The 20,326-nt window shown below is 36.9% G+C and overlaps 1 protein-coding gene across 1 annotated transcript in view; it reads right to left on the bottom strand.

Annotated features, from left to right (window-relative positions):
- ptprm (protein tyrosine phosphatase, receptor type M) overlaps nt 1–20,326 on the bottom strand; it is a 431,502-nt gene that overhangs the window by 312,585 nt on the left and 98,591 nt on the right. Inside the window, exon 2 of the mRNA XM_031903767.1 lies at nt 10,157–10,279. Coding sequence (XP_031759627.1) covers nt 10,157–10,279 — 123 coding nt within the window. The remainder of the gene's footprint in view (nt 1–10,156; nt 10,280–20,326) is intronic.

Here is a 20,326-nt window from a genome sequence, read left to right on the forward strand (position 1 = left end):
ATTATTAAATCCTATAATTCATCCATTACTACTCTATTCAGGAGGTATATGGAAAACAACATTTTTCAAACACTATATTTATTGAATTACACTCGCAGTGAGTTAGTAGTATAAGAACTATAAAGGCAGTGTCACGCAGTGATGAGAGGAGTGCTATATGTAAATGTTACACCAGAAAAACGAAAAGGCAAATTAGATTTTAAACACTAAATAGTTTGACATAAGTAAACAGGACCAACATTTGGGACAGGTAGGAACCACTAGAAGACGATGTCTAATCAGTTAATAAGAGTAGAATTGTTTTGGGCAGTATGGTAGGTCAACTTATTATTGGCTTGAGGTTTGGCTTGTGTGACAGATATTATTGGCCATTGTTTCTATTACACACACCTGGCTTATTAAGTGTATTGTAGGCCTTTATTATAAGCTACAGGGAAGATTCATTTCAAATGATAAGATGTACCATGTTGCAGGACTTAATGTTTCCCAAGCCAGAACCCCCAGACACTAATGTCAATGAGCTTTGTGCTTACATGCCTTGTTTACATACTCTAGCACCATTGAATTGCATTTTAAACATATTTCCCTTAGGGTGAAGACACATGGAGCTATTAGTAGCAGCTACCTTTCACGGCTACAAAAATAGACAATGCTGATCATTTACTGATTTTTGTCTCTATGTGTGTTTTAGCAGAGGCAATTCTCAGTATTGTCTATGGCAGGGTATTTTCTGGCATTCAGTAGCCGTGACAAGTAGCTGTAACTAAGTAGCTCCATGTGTCTTAACCCTTAGTGGTCTTTACAACTGTCTAATAAGTCTAATTTGGTGGTTTAAGGGGCGTGACACACAGGGAGATTAGTCACGCTGCTCCAAATCTCCGTTGTCGCGGGCGATTAATCTCCATTCAATGCCATCCCACCAGCTAGAATGTAAATCGCCGGTGGGATGGCATACGCGGTGCAGCAATTTGCCGAAGTAGCTGAAGTTTCCTCTCAAGGCAACTTCGGCAAATTGTGGCGTCACGTATGCCATCCCACCGGCGATTTACATTCTAGCCAGTGGGGATGGCATTTCGGGGAGATTAGTCGCACGGTGACTAATCTCCCAGTGTGTCACAGCCCTTAGACAACAATTGACCTTCTGTCTACAAGCAATGTGTAGCTTTCATTTACAATCACATAATCACATTATGCAGTCATGTATGCAGTCTTATAATAAGATACTTCATTCATGTTTCGCTGTCAACCAATTGCATTTCTGGATTTGCATTTATAGATAACCCTAGACCTAATATATATCTTGCAGGTGAATATTGATTAAGCAGATAAATAAAGTTACCTCTGTACAAACTTGAGGCATAGTTGTAGATATGCACATAGAATGGACTCACTAAATAAAAAAGCTTCTTTTACCGTATAATTTGCTTGATTAGATATAATTGTGGGCTATGATTAGCGAGCAGCATGTGTGGCCTACAGAAAATGCTAATGCTCAAAATTAAATCAGTGAAAAAACAGAGACAATTGTGCACAAACCAAAATGGAAATGATAGCACACAACATGAATATATGACGTATATTGATATTTAACAACTGATACATTATCTAACAATGTATTTTCATTAAGATTAATTCTACATAATCATCCAGTCATATCTTGTTTATCCATAGTTGCATTTATAGATACAATGGTAGAATGTTGTGTCTATACCATTTAAAGGTTAAGATTACTGCTCTGACACTAAGTGGCATTTTACATGATCTTGTGCTAGAGAGGAGCTGCTTTCTACATGACATTTTAATGGCAGAGGAATATGCATGACCTTCGATTCTAGACAGGTGTCACATGGGCAGAACAAGATATACCTTTTCAAATTTTTGTTCAGATAATATTCATTAAAATATCTGTCAGCGCAACTAATGAATCGCAACTATCCGGAGTAATTTTATAGTGAACAGAATAGTTTGATGGACACATCAAATTAAAGCTTGATACCACAGAACACCCCCTCCCCTTTTTACATTTTCAAGGGTCCAGACAACCCCACATTTAGGTACAGGACAAAGTTCAGGAGTCAGATGCACAATAAGTGATTTTTGCATGGCCATGACTGGAATCAACTATTTAAAGAAGGACCCAGGGCATGATAAGCATGTTCTTATTATTATTGTAAAAAACAAGAAAAACAGAGGTAAAGTTATCATTTGGGGTTTTAAGTTCAAGAAATTGATGATTTTTTTTTTTGAGATCACAATTTTTTTTCTCTATAAAAAAAATAGAATCAGAAAAACTAGTTGATTAATTTTTTAGAACTTTTTTAACTGTAAAAAAAAAAACATTTCTGGCATGCACTGGGTTAAATGTGACACTATGGGAAATTGCAATGACGTATTTTAGACTGTTCTGAAAAATGGATTTCCATTAGTGGATTTACAGAGAATGTGTTTGAGCCAAAATATGCTTTGCTCACCATAAAAGAATTAAGGGAAGGTTCATCATTTACTGTAATGATTGCTGTGTGTGCTCCTTGATTTTACCATTCCCAGTTCCTTAATTATCTCAGAATACAAATAAAAACAAGCCTGCGCCAATTAGCCATTTAGTATGAGCCAATTAATCATCCTTTCACAATTATACTACCTGCAACATCTTAATATTCTTCAAATAAATGAAAACAACAAGACTGGAATAGCTAATTTAATAAGTACAGGCCGGAAGAAAATGTGAATTGCACATACAGTTAACGACCTGCAAAGTGTTTATATGCTCTGGAGGGTTTTTAATATCTAAGATGGTGTTTATCAAAAATATCTGAATTTCCAATTAACTCTGTTGTAAAGAGATCTGCCAGACAAAGGGAAATTATTTGAGACAACAAATCTGGCATTAAGGAGAGACAATTTACTGTGAATAATATTACTGGATGCTACTGCAACTGGAGAAATTAAATCTACAATACCTTCTACAAGAGCGCTGCCTATCCATGTAGTGGGTCAATTAACTTACAGACTACACATTAGTTTACACTTTTCTACAACTGCTAAATTTCTTAAGTAAATCAAAGCCACAGGTCAGTGGTGGTTCCTGCTATTGGGTTATCACCTGACAAGGGTATATTCAGAGATATTAAAAGTGTGAAGACACATGGAGCTACTAGTAGCAGCTACTTCTTGTGGCTACTAAAATAGACAATGCTGATCATTTACTGATAAACCTGAATCTCCTTGCCAGAATGGGGTGTGGCCTGGGTAGAACAGGTGCATAGACAGGCGTTAAGCAGGCGTGGCCAGGACACACTCAGATTTAAAAGAGATCTGGGATTGTATCTCTGCTCATTATATTGATTAAAAATTAATAGAATATATATATATATATATACACAAAAATACAGCTCTATCCCATGAATCAATCAAAACTAATTGGGTGCATGTAGGTGAGTGGCTTGTATTATATACTATACACATTACCCCAGCACTCCATTATAAAGCTTCAAGAGAAAATTAAAAACCAATTTTGCACACACTGAAGGAAAAATGTCTGCATTTTAGTAAAAAGAGACACATTTAGTTACACGGTTTGTACAAAGTATGCATAAGCTGACGCGCCCCGTCAAGGCAGTGTCCTTGCGTCAGTCCTAACCTAGCGAAAAAAGAGAATATATTTTCTTTGGGGGGAGAAAGACCATACCTGCTTTTCTCTCTATATGGCATGACCTATTCCAAAGAATATATATATTCTCTTTTTTCGCTAGGTTAGGACTGACGCAAGGACACTGCCTTGACGGGGCGCGTACAAACCGTGTAACTAAACGTGTCTCTTTTTACTAAAATGCAGACACTTTTCCTTCAGTGTGTGCAAAATTGGTTTTTAATTTTCTCTTGGAGTGCTGGGGTAATGTGTATAATATATATATATATATATATATACACATTAAAACCTCCAGTACACTTGGGAGATATATACTGTATATATAGTGTTTAAATGTAAAAATAAAAAGTGTCTGTTACATGAGACAAGTAATATCTAATGACTAGTGATGAGCGAATCTGTCCCGTTTCGCTTCGCCATAAAATTCACAAAACGGCAAGAAAATTCACGAAACGGTGAAAAATTTGCGAAACGCATTTGTCGCATGATTGGTTTTTTTTGTGGCCCGCTTCTTTTTTGTTGCCAACGTCCTTTTTTGTCCCCTGCTTTTTTTTTACGCAACCGCGCCCTTTTTGCGCAGCCACGCCCAAATTTTGACACTACCGCGCCCAATTTGACATGACCATGCCCAATTTGACATGACCATGCCCAATTTGGCACTAAACAAAAAAATGTAACCCGCAACTAATTTTTCCATGACAAATTTTCACGTAAGTTTCACAAAGCAATTCGCCAATTGCGAAATGCGGAAATTCGCTGCAAATCCATGCCTGCCGAAAAAATTCGCTCATCACTACTAATGACATCTGATATAGATATATAGATTTTTGTTACTGCCTCCAGTTATAATTATCAATAATACTTGGGCCTAAAAGCAAGAAAAATTATGATGGAATAGGTAGAATATATAGCACATGAGTTGGTATCTCAAAAAAATAATTGTGTCTAAAAGTTACAATTTTATTTATTTATTTTTTTTGCATTTGGGATCTGGATATTCTCAATGCATATTTACTGCATGAGAATAGCATTCTTTTTATACTAAAGGTTTCCAAACTGTTGGGCATCCCTCCATGCAAGGACCTGAAGAAGTGGGTAAGAGTTAATAATAAAAGGGGATACATTTGCAAAATTTAGAAGTGATCTTTCTGCAAACTGACTCATATATGTACAACATATTTCTTCATTTTGCTATCTGTCTTGACATATAACAAAGATGTATAACAAAGTGATGCTAGAAATATTATGCAGACACGCAAACAATCACATTTTCTGACGGTCTCTGCTGTTCCAAACACTGAGGTTAAGGAAAACAATATCATGCAGAGGCCTCGGCTCATTAATCTGACAATAATTTGACAAGCTAATAGAAGTGATTGCAAACAAGCTATTGTTATTATCTCAGATAAGTGTCAGTTTCATCCTTGGGATTCAATCCACTATCCCTCAACCAGGTGCTGTTTTTCTGTGATTAAAGGAAATGAGATTAAGCTCATCTAAAAGTGAAATTATCAAAATACTAATCACAGAATAGATTATCTACATTCCCTCCTGTAATTAGCAATAACTGTATCATTTCACAAACTTTTCTCTGTTGAACTAAGAAAAATATTGTATAAAAAAAGTTTTATGTGGAAAGAGCAATGTGCAACCTGATTTTTATATAAAATCCCATGAGAATTTAATGGTGAAAAATATACCTGGGGTTAACTCATGAAATTGTAAACTGTTACGAATTAGAGTGCAATGTTTTATCCTGCAGACAAGTGGTGTTTATTCCAGTTCTCTTGTGCCCACACTAAAGGTGGCCATACAGGTTAAGACCCGCTCGCTTGGAGACTTCTCCCGATATCCCCACCTATGGGTGGGCGATATCAGGCAAATGTAGGCTAATTCGATTATTTGGCTCTGGGGCCAAATGATCAAATTATAATGGCGGCAATGGGCGCAGCCGGTTCGGGCACCGCATCAACGAGCCAATGAGGTCCATGATCCAACTAAATCTTTTAACCTTGGTTGGGCATGCCCCTCATTGCTGCCCCTACACGGGGCGATAAGCTGCTGAGTCGGTCTAAGGGACCTTAAGGGTGAAGACACACAGAGCTACTAGTAGCAGCTACGTATTGTGGCTACAGAAATAGACAATGCTGATCATTTACTAATAATTGTCTCTACAGGTGTTTTAGCAGAGACAATTCTCAGTATTGTCTATGGCAGGTTACTTTCTGGCATTTAGTAGCTGTGGCAAGAAGCTGCTACAAGTAGCTCTGTGTGTCTTCACCCTAATGAGCTGCAGGTAAGGCTTTGATCTGATATTATGGCAGAAGAATCCATAGAATGTATGTCTCATTGAGCTGGATGTTACATAATGCCAAAGATTTTATCATGCAAAATAATGCATCCTATCAAGCTGAATTGAGTCTGAATAAACTGCTTCGAATCTAGGGAATCCTAAGGAATTCTATAAAATAATTGGAATTTTAGCAAGTGAAAAGTTAATCTAATGCAATCAACCTTATTCATTAGAACAAAATAGCAATTAGAACAAATAGCAATTTGAAAAATACCTCAGTTGGAGTATGTGGTAATCCTGCACCACAACTCTTTGGATAACATATGGATTCCATGGGACCTTTTAAATGCACCAACTATAAACAGTGCTCTTTGGGCAAAATACTTGAAAATCTAGCCTAAACTCTCTCTCATATTTTTACAACTTGCATATTAGGTCTATCTGATGTTTATAGAGGTTAAACCAATAGTACATGTTCATATGGTAGGCAATTTAGCACTATATTACTTGACCTTTTCCCGGACACAGAATACTTTAGACTAAGGGACTGTTTTTGTATACCATACTTTTATCAAAGTTATTTTTAAAAATCAAAGTAAATAATAGAGTGTTAAGAAATGGCAGTACAGACCTTTGCTCCAGTAATTAGTTTATGAGGGACCCACGTCTTATGCCAAGAAATTAATCTGGGGTTCCTCAATCTTGAGGCCAATTTTTAAATCTAGTGTCACTCAAACCACAGCTCATTGGTAGAGGTTCTCTGCTTCCTGGATAGGAAATTATAAAGCCCAAACCTGGATGTATCAGCAATATCATAAAGGATGTTGAATGTGGGTATCTAACCCCTGTTACTGGCAGATAAAAACATTGGCATTCAAAATAAAATACCGTGTTGTAACATTATAAGCAGAAATCTAATTTATGCAGAACCAACTTTTTTTTCCCTTGAACATGGAAACACCCTCAGGGGGTTTCAGCAATATATTCAAACCGAACTGAAGGCAATTAACCTTCAATATTTAAACTGGTTTAATTTGTCCTTTAAAAGCTGCCTTTCCCTCTGTTCAATAAAATGAAAAGGGGGTGTTTAGACAAACAGATTTAATCAATAGAACAGTATTTGCACTTTATATATGAGCTATCCACTAAAAATAGCAAATTTATTGCAAACAAAATGTCAAAGTTGTTCATTATAATCCTTTGCTGTAGTACAGGAAACAAATATTAATAAAAATATCATTTGAACTATTCATTTATAATTCCCCGAGCACTCATTTTTACATGCAGGGGCAATTAATCCCAAAGGCAAATAATGCAAAATTATGCCGCAATTAGAGCACTTTCCATATTTTTCCAATTACCTTCTAATATAGTTTATACTTACTTAATAATATTGTATTATAGTGTGTTAAATACTTGAAAAACATAATGCACAAAAGTTACCAGATTTTGAAATTAAAATAAATTTGTCCTTGACTGAACAGCAGTAACATACTCAAGTGGACATAATAAGTAATCCTGGACTGACAGGAATCAGTTATACTGCATTGCGAAATGTAAATTTATATTGTTATTTTGTAAATTGTTTACATGTTTTATTACATAATGCCCTTAACACCACACTTGGCACTTTGTCCACCTGGTCTTTTATTCCATATATCTACTATCTCATATGCCAAGTTCAATGGGCATAGAGTAACTACAGCATACCTACAGTCAGTTTAGTGTCAGTGTAGTTATATATATATATATATATATATATATATATATATACATACAGTTAAAAATAAATGTACTTTCTTTTCTATTTCTGCAACTATAGTGTGTCTACATTTGCATATCATCATTTAACAACATAGCTGCTAGAGCAGAAAAAGTGAATCATTTTATATATGGTCACATGGGAATTAAGTAAATGGTAATTATGTCTGGAGAAAGCAACCCAATATTTGTTTGTATAGTGAAAGAAAATGTAATTCTAACCAACTTACATTAATTCAAATTTTTCAGTTTTTCAATTTGTTAATATAATGGATGTTAAATGTAGCATTTTTCTGGGTGTTTACATTGTCTGCACTTCTCTGGATTTTCTGACAACGACTGCTAATTCAGTCAGGACTGAGAATAATTGTCAACAAAATAAATAAATACCATTAGATTAAAAGTTGAAGCAGGCTTAGTATAGAGAAGACAAGCTAAATCTGCTTCAATCTTTGAGCAGTTGGCATTTGTTGAGCCCTAACCACTTCTAAATGTCTGAATTGTCACACAGTATTGGCAGAGAACCCAAAACTGATTAAAACCAAGTGCTAAACCTTTTGAAAATCAATTACAGTAAACTTCAATGACAGGAACATTTTCTAAGAGGAGAACCATTTTACAGATGCCTCCGGTTACCTGGGTGGTTGGTGCACAAGCAAATGTCTGTATAAAGAAGATGGGCTACAGTACATAGTTTATGTTGTAAGGGACACATTATGATTATCTGTATGCTCTATTTTATGTAGGTTCAACATTGTAAAACTGTTGTATTTCTGTGTTAAAAAATTTCTGTAGTAAATTCTGATCTCTCTCTGTAGATATTCTACCAGGCAATTGATGGAACATACTATATGAGAATTAAAAGAACAACAATTGTCTGTTTGTCACATAGAATTATATTATATTATAGAGTTGAGGTTTCTATTACAGCTGAACTGCCCACCCTGTTTATCATACATCTGTCAGAAGCCCTTTGGATGGTTTGAGGGACAGATGAGATGCACTAAGTTCTGTATTGTAAACCAGAAGATTTTGCTTCCACCTCCCCAGAAACACATACATAATTCCAATGCACATAAATGATCATTCTGGACAGCCACTGTCTCCCACAGGTAATGCTTTTCTTTGAGATGCTGTGTAGTAACTAAGACAAACTGATGAAGTGGCATATATCTGAGTGACAGATGATTGTGCCAAAGGGGTGTGCTGACATTTACTTACGCAATGACTGTTGTCAGACATAAATTACTTACAGATTTAATGTGTTCCCTATTATTTGGGCTGAAGTCTTTTTCTTAAATCAATATGATGTAATTACGCCAATTACAAATAAATGCTAAATGTTAATTTCTAGGAAATAATGTTTTTAGAAAATAATGGTTTTAATGATCACATACGTCCAAGGGGATGTAACCTGTCAGTCATGAACAAGCAAGCATTATTACATTCATGTTTTGATTAACTATAAATGGCTTTTTTCGTTAATAGTCTGAAAATAAGTCCTTATCCCCATAGCCAACAATTAATAATAGAAGAGTAAAGTTACCAAACTATAAGGGAATCTTTAGTAGTGTGGTGCATCCTATAGAAATTCTACAGGATTAGAGAGAAGCTATTAGCTAAGGCATCCATATACTTGGCATGTGACTTGGCTGTTATCAAACTGAGTGACTGTAATTTAGCCTAAGTGACCTCCAGTTTTGTAGGCAGTAATGAATAATATATGTGTGTAATTTCACTATGGGCTAAAAATTATCATCTTTAAAAATGGGCACTTTAGTGGGGCTCTCTATAAATCTGATACTGTTCCTGTCTGTGTTTTAAATAAGAAGTGGGATTATCTTAATGGTCCCTGCCAGAAGCACAGTAGGAGGGGGATAGCCAATCATAGCCCGGCAGTCACAGAAGCAAATACAGGATTTAGTTTCCTATCAGGTCAGCCTAGCTGATGATTGGTTCCTATCTTACAATGCAATGTGGTGAGTTCTACCGACTTCCCTGCACAGCCTGGGAAAGGAGGCAGCAGGAAGTGAAACAGATGGGAGGGACTGGTAGAGTTTTTGGAGAAATTTACAATAAATCAGCCTGAAAAAACATTTTGAAAAGTACATTCCTTCTATACTTAAAAGAGTGTAATGCACTGGAACATTCTTGTTCCCTTTAGGGCCCCTTTTTGACTCACCCTGTATTTATCTTAATGCAATGTTCATCCATTTCCATGGCTGTATTAGGTGTATTAGAGATCAGTGGTGCCTCTAGAATCCAGAGTTCAACGGCTTCAAGTAGTTCAACACATTCTGACCAACTGAAGTTGGTCAAAGCAGTAAATGCTTTGATAACATTGGCAATTTATTTAACATCCTCAGAATTGTGTAAATGTGCCTTAATGTTGATGCTAATGTACCACCTTGTAAATGTTCTTTTTGAAAAAAATCAAATAGAAAAACACAAACCTGATGGCATCCATGGATCAGATGTTGGCTTCAGAAGCGTGTTCACCTGCTCCCAGTTAAGATCATTATGTTCACCTTGGCTGTATCCGCATGACTGGAAAGGTTCATCAAATGAGCAGCTACCTAAAAGTAAAATAAATTGGGGAAAAAGCCATTAAACCAAGAGACATTCTAATAACTCCAGTCCCATTCTACTTACAGCAACCACATCCAATAGTCCATAACTGAGGAATTCCCATTTTCTAAATATTTTGTTACTCAATGGACTTTCTAGTAGGTTGAAAAAAATATATTTCAGTCTCAAATATCATCATGGTATAAAAAATTGTGTCATTCTTCTTACAAAAAATCTATAAATAGACATTGCAATGCAATTTCCTAACATATGGAGGTTTAGACTCTCCAAGAAGATAGGTGTGAGTTCAAAGGCATTCTACAGGAGAATTCAAAGACAGAATGATAAGCCTTATTGCAGCTCTTGATTGCACAAATGGCAACACAATATTTTCTGTGTCTTTGGGAAAATTATAGTTCATGACTGCACAACCTGTGACACACAGTAGATGAAAGCGGTGGTTGTGAAGTATCTCGTATAAGTGTATGGACACTGACAGATGTCATGAATAATGGGTTTCAGACAGCAAGCTAAGTGAAATTAATTTCCTCTTTCCAATTTCTGTAGATTTTGCTGCATAAATCTATCATTTTGTGAGGTCTCTGAAATGACATAAAATTGATACTTAATGCACCCAGAAAACACAGGGAAACGAATGCTGCTAATTTAATTATGGATTCCCAACATTAGTGCCATTGTGACATAGCCGGCAAGCATTGGCATTTTATTACTATTGGGCAGGAGGCAGCATAGAAATAATCCTTATTTATAACGTTTACTCTTGTGACAGCTGAACATGTTTTTAACCAAAGTGTTTTAAATGCATTAAATTGAAGACTAGAAGTAAATAAAATTTAACAGCCACAAAGCAGATTGCAAAATAATAAATATAATAAATTAACTAATGCAACACATATTTACTGAAAAAAAAGAATAAAATATAATGGGCAATGAACTAGAGATTTTTCAGCTGCCTTAATATAACAAAGCTCCAACACTGTGTCTCATTAGCTTCATCCTGTGCACTACTTTATCCATCCAAAGAGTGAGGCCTACAGGACCCTAAACCAGATGGAGTATTTTGTTTAATGTGCACATACAACAAAACTAGCCACCACTTATTTTTCTTGCCCATAACCTTCCATATATCATATGTACAGTATTTACTGGACTGGTATCTTGTGTTTTTTTTGCTGTGCTCCACTGTTTTCTTTAACAGGCCCACAGTATCCAAGCAGGAACTTCTTGGAAGAAGAGCTTAGCAAAGGTTTGTAAATATAGTGTCCCATGGTATGGGACAGGACCTATGTACTATGTGATCCTATATGTTGTACATATGGCATCTACTTTGATGATACAGTTCTTTTTGGTGGTGTCATGATACTCTTTGAAGAAGACTGGCAAAGCAAAGTGATTACAAGACAAGCAACACCCATCAACAACACAAATCTACACTTTTGATGGAAGCCACGGGTGAATTTCTGAAGAGCAGGCTGTATAATTGGTAGGACTGTATTAGACTGTTATGTATAGTAGAAAGGGGTCCCACTGTGACTACAGCTATACTTACCCACAAGAACTTTTTGGACCTTTTTTATTCCTTTCCTATTTTTTCAGGACCCCACTACAAGGGCACTGCCACAGTTGGGTAGCTAAGAGTCTTAGTACAGATCCCTCTATAGACAGAATCTATTCAAAACATCAATATGTGCCACATGTATCTCCCTGCTATATCATAAAGCAGTGTTTGAGACATAGTGATATGCTATTAAAAAAACCATAAAGGATACAGAGGAGTGGGTAATAAAAGGCAATATTTAATTCTACACATAGAAATGAGCTCTGCTATTAATGGGCTTTTTGATTAAGAATTAATAACAAACCAGAGTTCTTAAACAAAGAACAAATTATCTAGTCTACTTTTATTCCCAATGACTCTGCAATTTGATAGCTCAATTGAACATAATCCTTGCACTTGACAGTTCTATCACACTCTATTATATTCTTTCCTATTACAACAAACCTGTTATAGGGAAGGAGCAAAGTGCTGACAAACCCAGTAAAGCTTTCCTGGTTTCTAACTCTAATTGAGTGTCATGAGGACATTTATCCATTACCTTTTATCTAACGGATTTCTAGTTATTTCAGCACAACTTAAAAATACCAAAAATACCAAATTAGTATGCAAGTGTCTGACATCAAGTCATTTAACCATTGTTGTCCTCTGTATTACTTTAATTGTTCCAATTAAATTAATGACTACAGTATATCTACAGAGCTTCTTAATAACTTCGGTTACATTACATTGTCAGAAAGTTGGCAGATGTCAGTGCAAATTAAAGGAAAATGTGTAATTTTGTAGTGAGCACATAAAAATATATTTTGGAGCAATAAACTTGTGAAATGTATTTTTGTGTGTTTGCAGGCTTTAGTTTGTTTTTGTGCATTATCATTGTTCTTTAAAAAAAAATCAGCTGTTAACATATAAAACACTTTGTACTAATAGTCCGGGACATGTATCTTCACTTCTCATGCCTCGACACAGCAGAACCTAATTATATTGCACTTGCTGACATGGTAGAGCAATTAACTCTCCATCATGACTAGGAGTCAGCTAGGTGAGCTTTTAGCCAAGCAGACAGAGTTGAGAAAGTAGACTGCAGTCACACTAACTCTCTAATTTAAATGATAAATATGTCAGTGGCGGTGAACATACAAGAGAATTCAGGGCCAAACATCCACAGAGAGGCATGAGTAGCTACACTAGCTTATACTAACCTATACCAAGGAAGCGGCTTCTTGGTACAGGTGTGGGATACGTTACCTGGAAACCCATTATCCAGAAAGTTCTGAATAACGGAAAGGCCATCTCCCATAGACTCCATTATAAGCAAATAATTCTAATTTTTAAAAATGATTCCCCTTTTCTCTGTTATAATAAAGCAGTACCTTGTACTTGATCCCAACTAAGATATAATTATTCCTTATTGGGTTTATTAAATATTAAATTATTTTTTAGTAGACTTTAGTTATGGAGATCCAAATTACGGAAAGATCACTTATCCGGAAAACCCCAGGTCCAGAGCATTCTCGATAACAGGTCCCATACCTGTATCAACATTCTTAGAAAATCTCTTCCATTTCTAAAGAATCATAAGTTTTGGGGGGAGAGTGAAAAATTGTGAGTGGTGTAAAAATCGGCCAAAAAATGAAAAACATCAGCTTAAATGTTGACCATTGACTTCTATGGCATCTAGGTAGGTTTTAATGGGGTGGGGGGTTTTAAGTGGCAAGCCCCGGAAACATTGTGCTTCAAGAGTTTTACAAGAAATAAGTATTAATTTGACTCTTTGGCCAAAATATAATTATACTTATAAGACACTCCTACACTGCCTCTCCTTAATCTTCTCATTCTTCTCCTTAATCTTTCTCTTTCCTTTGTGTACAAATAATGGCTTTTTATTGTTTCTAGCAGCTGGTCAACTCCAGAATGTGGATTTGACCAAGCACTGGCACAAGGGTGCTTCTAGTAATGGGTCAACACCACAGCAGGGCTTAGCATGTTTCTTATAAAAATGTGTTTTATTTAGCAAAGATTTTTCTTATGGTGTCCGAGGCAAATTCCAGGGTATCCTGAGTTCTCCATAAAGCGTAGTGATGGGTTTCCAGTAGGGACGCACCGAATCCAGGATTCAGTTTGGTATTCGCCCTTGATTTTTCGGCAGAGTTCGAATTTGCCCGAATCCACGGTTCTGGCCGAACAATTAGTATATGTTAATTAGGATTTGGAAGGGTTAATGTCGCTGCATAAACACGGAAGTGCAAAATTTTTCCAGTTAACCCTTCCTAATCCTAATTAGCATATGCTAATGAGGATTCAAATACGGTTCGGTATTCGGCTGAATCCCTTAACATGGATTTGGGGGTTTGCTCGGCCCATCCCTGGCGTTTCCAGGCCCCTATTGTCTGACAAGCAGTTACATATGTTCTATACATTCAAGTCTATAGTGCGCTGCTTCTGATGCTTTGGCACAACATTTTTGGGCTACTAAGGCATGTTTCACTCAAAGTGTCTGAAGTAGCACCATGGAGATTAAAACTGTACCTAGTAAAGAAGCAGCAAGAAACAAGCTCAATTACTATTGCCTTGGGGTACAAGAGCCTTAAACGAAGAAAAGGCATTCAGACAACTAGCCTCTGATAAGTTTCAAGAGTCAAGTGATCTGAATGTAAGTCTATATTAGAAGTCAATGAGGAGTCGCACCCCCTATGTGCTGGTACCATTCCTCGATGACATCAAATATAAGTGTAAATACAACAGAGGGTTCATTATCCTTTATATCTTCTTTTATTATAACACAACACACATTCCTGTACTTTTTTTCCTGTTGTTTTTGCAAGTTGGATAAAACGCACCATTTAGTACAAGTACATATTATTATGCGTGTCCCTCGTTCTACATAGTTTATAGTGCAGTATACAGCAGCTCACAAAATGTGCTAAAAATTCTGTTTTTTAACTGAATTCTCTGCTGGGAGCACTCACTGACAGAACAACAATTTTATTGCCCATTAAAACACCTTTCTAGAGAAATACGCTGTTACAAAATGGAAAAGGAGATTATAAGAAAAGAAAAGAGGCATAATTATTAGGAAGTTCCCACAAAGCTTACAGATCTCACAGGAGTACAAATACAGTGATAAAATGTTCTGGAGCTTGATTTTTCTAATTGCTCAGAGCAGTATGTACAACACTTTTAAGTTTAGAACAAAAGAACAAAAAAAGGTTTTAGACAAAAATTGAGGCGGTGGAGCAGTCCCTCCTCTTCGGGATTGGTCCATATGTTTATGAACATGTGATGTAAAAAATAGTCAGGGTAGGGGTAGTGCCCCTATTCCTTCTATTGCTCCTATTCAGTCCCTTTTGGCATTTATAAGAGGCTACTGTACTACATGATACAGAATGGGAATCAACCCAGGAGCCAAGTTCAATTTGTTCCAAGATGTCCAATGGTTTGGCATGCAGGCTGAACTATTACAGTCTGATTCCTGGCTTGTATGCAACTAACTTTAATTCTAGGATGTCTACTAACATCTATACCTTTTTTTACAGAGGCAGTTAAGGATAAGATTGATGACAAGTTGTTACTTTATTTGATACACAGATAAATTCAATTAAGGCCAAAGGCAAAAGTCTGTAAAGATGCATAGCAGATTAGCTTCCTATTGGTTCATTTACAAAATCAGGGCAAAAAAACGGAAGCTTGTTTGTCATCTCAGCCAGTTAGTAAAGTAACAATAACAAAGCACAAAACTAACTAGCTAGTAACATTGAAATCCGAGTGTTTCAGATTGGCCTGAATTTGGCAAAAATCTTTTGTGTGAAATGACAGGTAAAGGGTAAAAGGAAGCAATCAGCTCGTTTTGGATGTTAACCAGATTGGCCAGCAAATGTTATTCAGTTAGTGTACATAATACAGTAAGAATGGGGTGTGTATAGAGAAACTATCACTCCAACCAACCATCATTTCTCTGCTTCCAGCATTTGTTCTAGAAATTAAATTCTACTGGAACAACGTTTAAAGGTTGTTTTTTTCTGTTCCTTTACCAGCTACAAGTTAAGCTACATGGGGCTACTTCAGGCAATTTAAGCAATGCATTTTTAGTCACCCAAAAATGCTGTGCAAAAGCATCAGAAGCAGCCCACTATAGACTTGAAAGTGTAGAACTTATGTCACTGCTTCTCAGGCAATAGGAGCCAGAAATACCATCACTACACTTTTCCATGATATTATTCCCAATAAGTGCTCGACTGAAGTAATGTGCCATTGCCCTTAATAAAGCTGCCGAAATGTTAAAATATGTTAGGTGCTTAATCCAACAGCGGTTTGGGTTCTACAGGTCCAGGTTGTATATAACATGAAAAATAACAAAGTCAACTGGAGAGAAAAGCAAGTGTAACCTCTGTGTAGTTTATTTAGGGATGCATAACACTACATATTTTGAACTTCATTGGTCCTTCTTCTGGTGCAGAAGACTAGATGTCCATAACAAATGAGTGAGGCCCTGTGCGATGACAGGACTATGACAGGATTAGGAATAGGGAATTGGACATGTTAAAGGACAATGAAAGGTAAATATAAATTAAAAGTAAGTCTAAAGGCATTATTTTTAAGTACTTACTGCATATGAGCCAAAAGTGTGGCATTTTTACTAAACAATAGGAGGACTATTGGGCAGGGGCGCTTCTGCCATTAGGCGAGTTGAGAAACTCGCCTCAGGCGGCAGAAGCGCCCCAGTTACCAGGGGCGGCAAAAAGCCGCTCCTGGTAACTTTAAGAGCCGAATTTCCGGTTTTTAAACCGGAAATTCGGCTCTTCTAGTGCAGAGAGCGCAATTGCGCTCTCTGCACTAGCGATCTCACCGCCCCCGGACCCGCTCCTGCGCATAGAAGGTAAGCGCTGGGGAGCGGGGGGGGGGGGGCGGCATCCAGGAGCCGCCTCAGGCGGCGATATGTCTAGAATCGCCCCTGCTATTGGGCAGTATGCTTTTTAAATTTTGACTTGCATTCTCCTTTAAGGGATAGAGATTGTGGGAGTTGTAGTATGGGCTGCTTGAGAGTATGGATGATTTTAAGATTATTATAAATGAATCTACATCTATCAGGCTAAAGCTGAAGCTACTGGGAACAGAGGTCTGCAGGGTGATGAATTAAATCTTTGTTGTAAGACCATCAGTCCCAAAAATTGTTGCTGATTTTAACATTAAGCCTGACTTCCACTGCAAAGAAGTCACAGCCGAGAAGCTGTAGCCCACAAAAATACAGTGCTTTGGAATAAAGTGCCATCTTATGGATATCCCAAGGTTAGTACTGCATACTTTCCCTTAAACTCTTTTACTAAACTAAACACCTGCAGATTAACTATTAAGATAAATGTCATCAAAGCAAGCTGGAAATAAAACAGAAGTAACACTGTCCGAACACCATAGCACTGCTAACCAGGCTATATGGGAAATCAGAGTTACATACCAACTAAGTTAGCAAACAGCATTATCAAGTAGGTTTAGAGCCCTGAAGGAATTAATCTGCCTTCTTCACTCCACTTTTTCCCTTCAAGCTGTTATAGCAGAAAGGCAAACACAGCCCTCCCTTACATATCGCTACCGTTTAACTCCTCAAGCTGAAAACACACAAGTGTACTTGAAGCTCAATCATTGTCTATGGTGAATTCTCATATTTAATGAGCATCTTGGCCTCTCAGAAGACTAGCTGCACAAAGCAATTTCAGGTAATTTAAAACCAGCATCTGATGCCTCCCCTAACTACTGTCTTTTTGAGCTGAAATCTTCCTGTTAAGTCCATGTGGGACTGCTGGACCATTTCAGTCAAACCCAATTTCACTTATTTATCACAAGCCCCTACTAAGAGAAACGTCCGCTGTGAATTGCTTGTACATATTGTGTGTTCCAGGCTTTGAACTCCAGAAGGATTTTTTTTTTTTTTTAAAAGCCAATCTCAATAACATTAGAAATCCAAGAGCACTGCTTTCCCATTGATTGGGAGAAAATCAAAAGTATGAGGCTTGATTTAATAGCTAATGCTTCCATTTACATGATGGGAACTGAATGTGGTGAACATGAATCGCCCATTGCTTTAGAAAATAAGTCCATGGAATTTAAGTCGCAGTGTTCGCCCAGTAATCAGTACTGAGCAGGTAAATGCATTCAAATGAGCAAAATTACAAGGGTGCCCACATTTTTGAAAGGCCAGGTTTTCACATTTGATTTAATTTCATACAACTAAATACTGCTTCACTAAAAATCTTTGTTCAGAAAACACCCCAGTACTCAGATATTCCTGGGAAATGAAAGACATACCACTGTTATCTTTGTTTGTTGAAAGTGGAGTAAATTATTATGGTCCCAAACTTATATATATATATATAATTATTATTTTATAGCCTCATTTAATTTAAATGTTTTAATAGTGAGCCCTCTCAATCTAAGAAACCTTTAACCTGTTGCAAATAATAGCAGAGGCAGCTGGCTTTATAAAACAATTTTCTTTGTTCCCAGTGCTATTCTAGTAATAACACTAAATCGAAATTTCCTATTAAAGCAGAACTTGTGTCCTACAGCTGCCAACATCCTCATGTAGCCAGTAGTTATTATATTTCATGTTAGGCGGGTTATGGTCACAGCTATGTAGGACTAGGGAGCCTTGATTTCTATTAACAATGCACATGTGGGAGGTCTTTCTACACAGCTATTTTACATCATCTCATTAAGTGATGTCATGATCAGGGAATGAGGTAGTGTCGGGGGAGGGCTTTGCACAAACTGTTTGGTGCCCTTTTCAGCTACATGTTTCATCATTTGATCACATTGTAATTGTATATATATATATTTTTTTGCACTTTGGTAGTGCAAAGTTATGCACTTTGGTAGAAATAATATAAACGCGAACTATCTACTGAATGGTAGTGTGTTGGGGGTTTCCTTAATGGAGAAGGATCTAGGGGTTTTGTTGATAACAAGTTGTCTAATTCCAGGCAGTGTCATTCTGTGGCTACTAAAGCAAATAAAGTGCTGTCTTGTATAAAAAAGGGCATTGACTCAAGGGATGAGAACATAATTTTGCCCCTTTATAGGTTCCTGGTAAGGCCTTACCTTGAGTATGCAGTGCAGTTTTGGGCTCCAGTCCTTAAGAAGGATAGTAATGAGCTGGAGAGAGTGCAGAGACGTGCAACTAAACTGGTTAAAGAGATGGAAGATTTAAGCTATGAGGTGAGACTGTCGAGGTTGAGGTTGTTTTCTCTGGAAAAGAGGCGCTTGCGAGGGGACATGATTACTCTGTACAAGTACATTAGAGGGGACTATAGGCAGATGGGGGATGTTCTTTTTTCCCATAAAAACAATCAGCGCACCAGAGGTCACCCCTTTAGATTAGAGGAATGGAGCTTCCATTTGAAGCAGCGTAGGTGGTTTTTCACGGTGAGGGCAGTGAGGTTGGGGAATGCCCTTCCCAGTGATGTGGTAATGGCAGATTCTGTTAATGCCTTTAAGAGGGGCCTGGATGAGTTCTTGAACAATCAGAATATCCAAGGCTATTGTGATACTAATATCTACAGTTAGTATTACTGGTTGTATTTATAGTTTATGTATGTGAGTGTATAGATTGGTAGGTGTGGGTTAGGTGTGCTGGGTTTACTTGGATGGGTTGAACTTGATGGACACTGGTCTTTTTTCAACCCTATGTAACTATGTAACTATATAAGAACTGTTTTGATTTGTGTATTTCTTTGAATTCTAGACCTCTCTATTCACCATATTTAACTACAGGTATGGGACCTGTTATCCACAATGCTCAGGACCTGAGGTTTTTCTGATAAAGGATGTCTCTAAGTTGGATCAACATACTGTATTTAAAAACATTTAAACATTTAATAAGCCCAATAGGAATGTTTTGCCACCATGAAAGATTAGTTGTATTCTAGCTGGAATTAAGTGCAAAGTTCTGTTTATTACTGCAGAAAAAAGTAAATTATTTTTAATAAATTGTAATTATTTGATTAAAATGTAATCAAATAGCAGATGGCCTTCTTGTAATTCAGAGCTCTCTGGATAACAATAAAAGTGTATCACGATGAACCACCATAAACAGTATGGTTCCCAAGCAACCCATAGGTTAAGGCATAATATTGCATGCTGTTGATATTTTTATTATTACTTACAAACAGTTTAACTTTATTTTATAGATTTTATAGCTCACATGATGGGTAGCAAACAAGCATAAGAAAAATAAAAGGCATTGGTGAACAAGAAGGAGAGGAACTAAGACATAAATAGTCTGCTGTAGCCTGAAATAAGTAAGCTGGCCTCAATAAAAATATAAAAAGCACTCTTAATTGTCAGGGTATTCTGCAGTCAGCCAGCATGACATTCTGTCTGAGCCTACAAATAGGATTCATTGTTAGACTTGGCAGGGGAAATTTGGCATACCCACAGAACTCTGGATGGTTGCTTAGTTTTCAGAGCTCTTAAGTCAATTAATGAC

This window comes from Xenopus tropicalis, chromosome 6, assembly GCF_000004195.4.
Source record: "Xenopus tropicalis strain Nigerian chromosome 6, UCB_Xtro_10.0, whole genome shotgun sequence".
NCBI lineage: Eukaryota > Metazoa > Chordata > Amphibia > Anura > Pipidae > Xenopus > Xenopus tropicalis.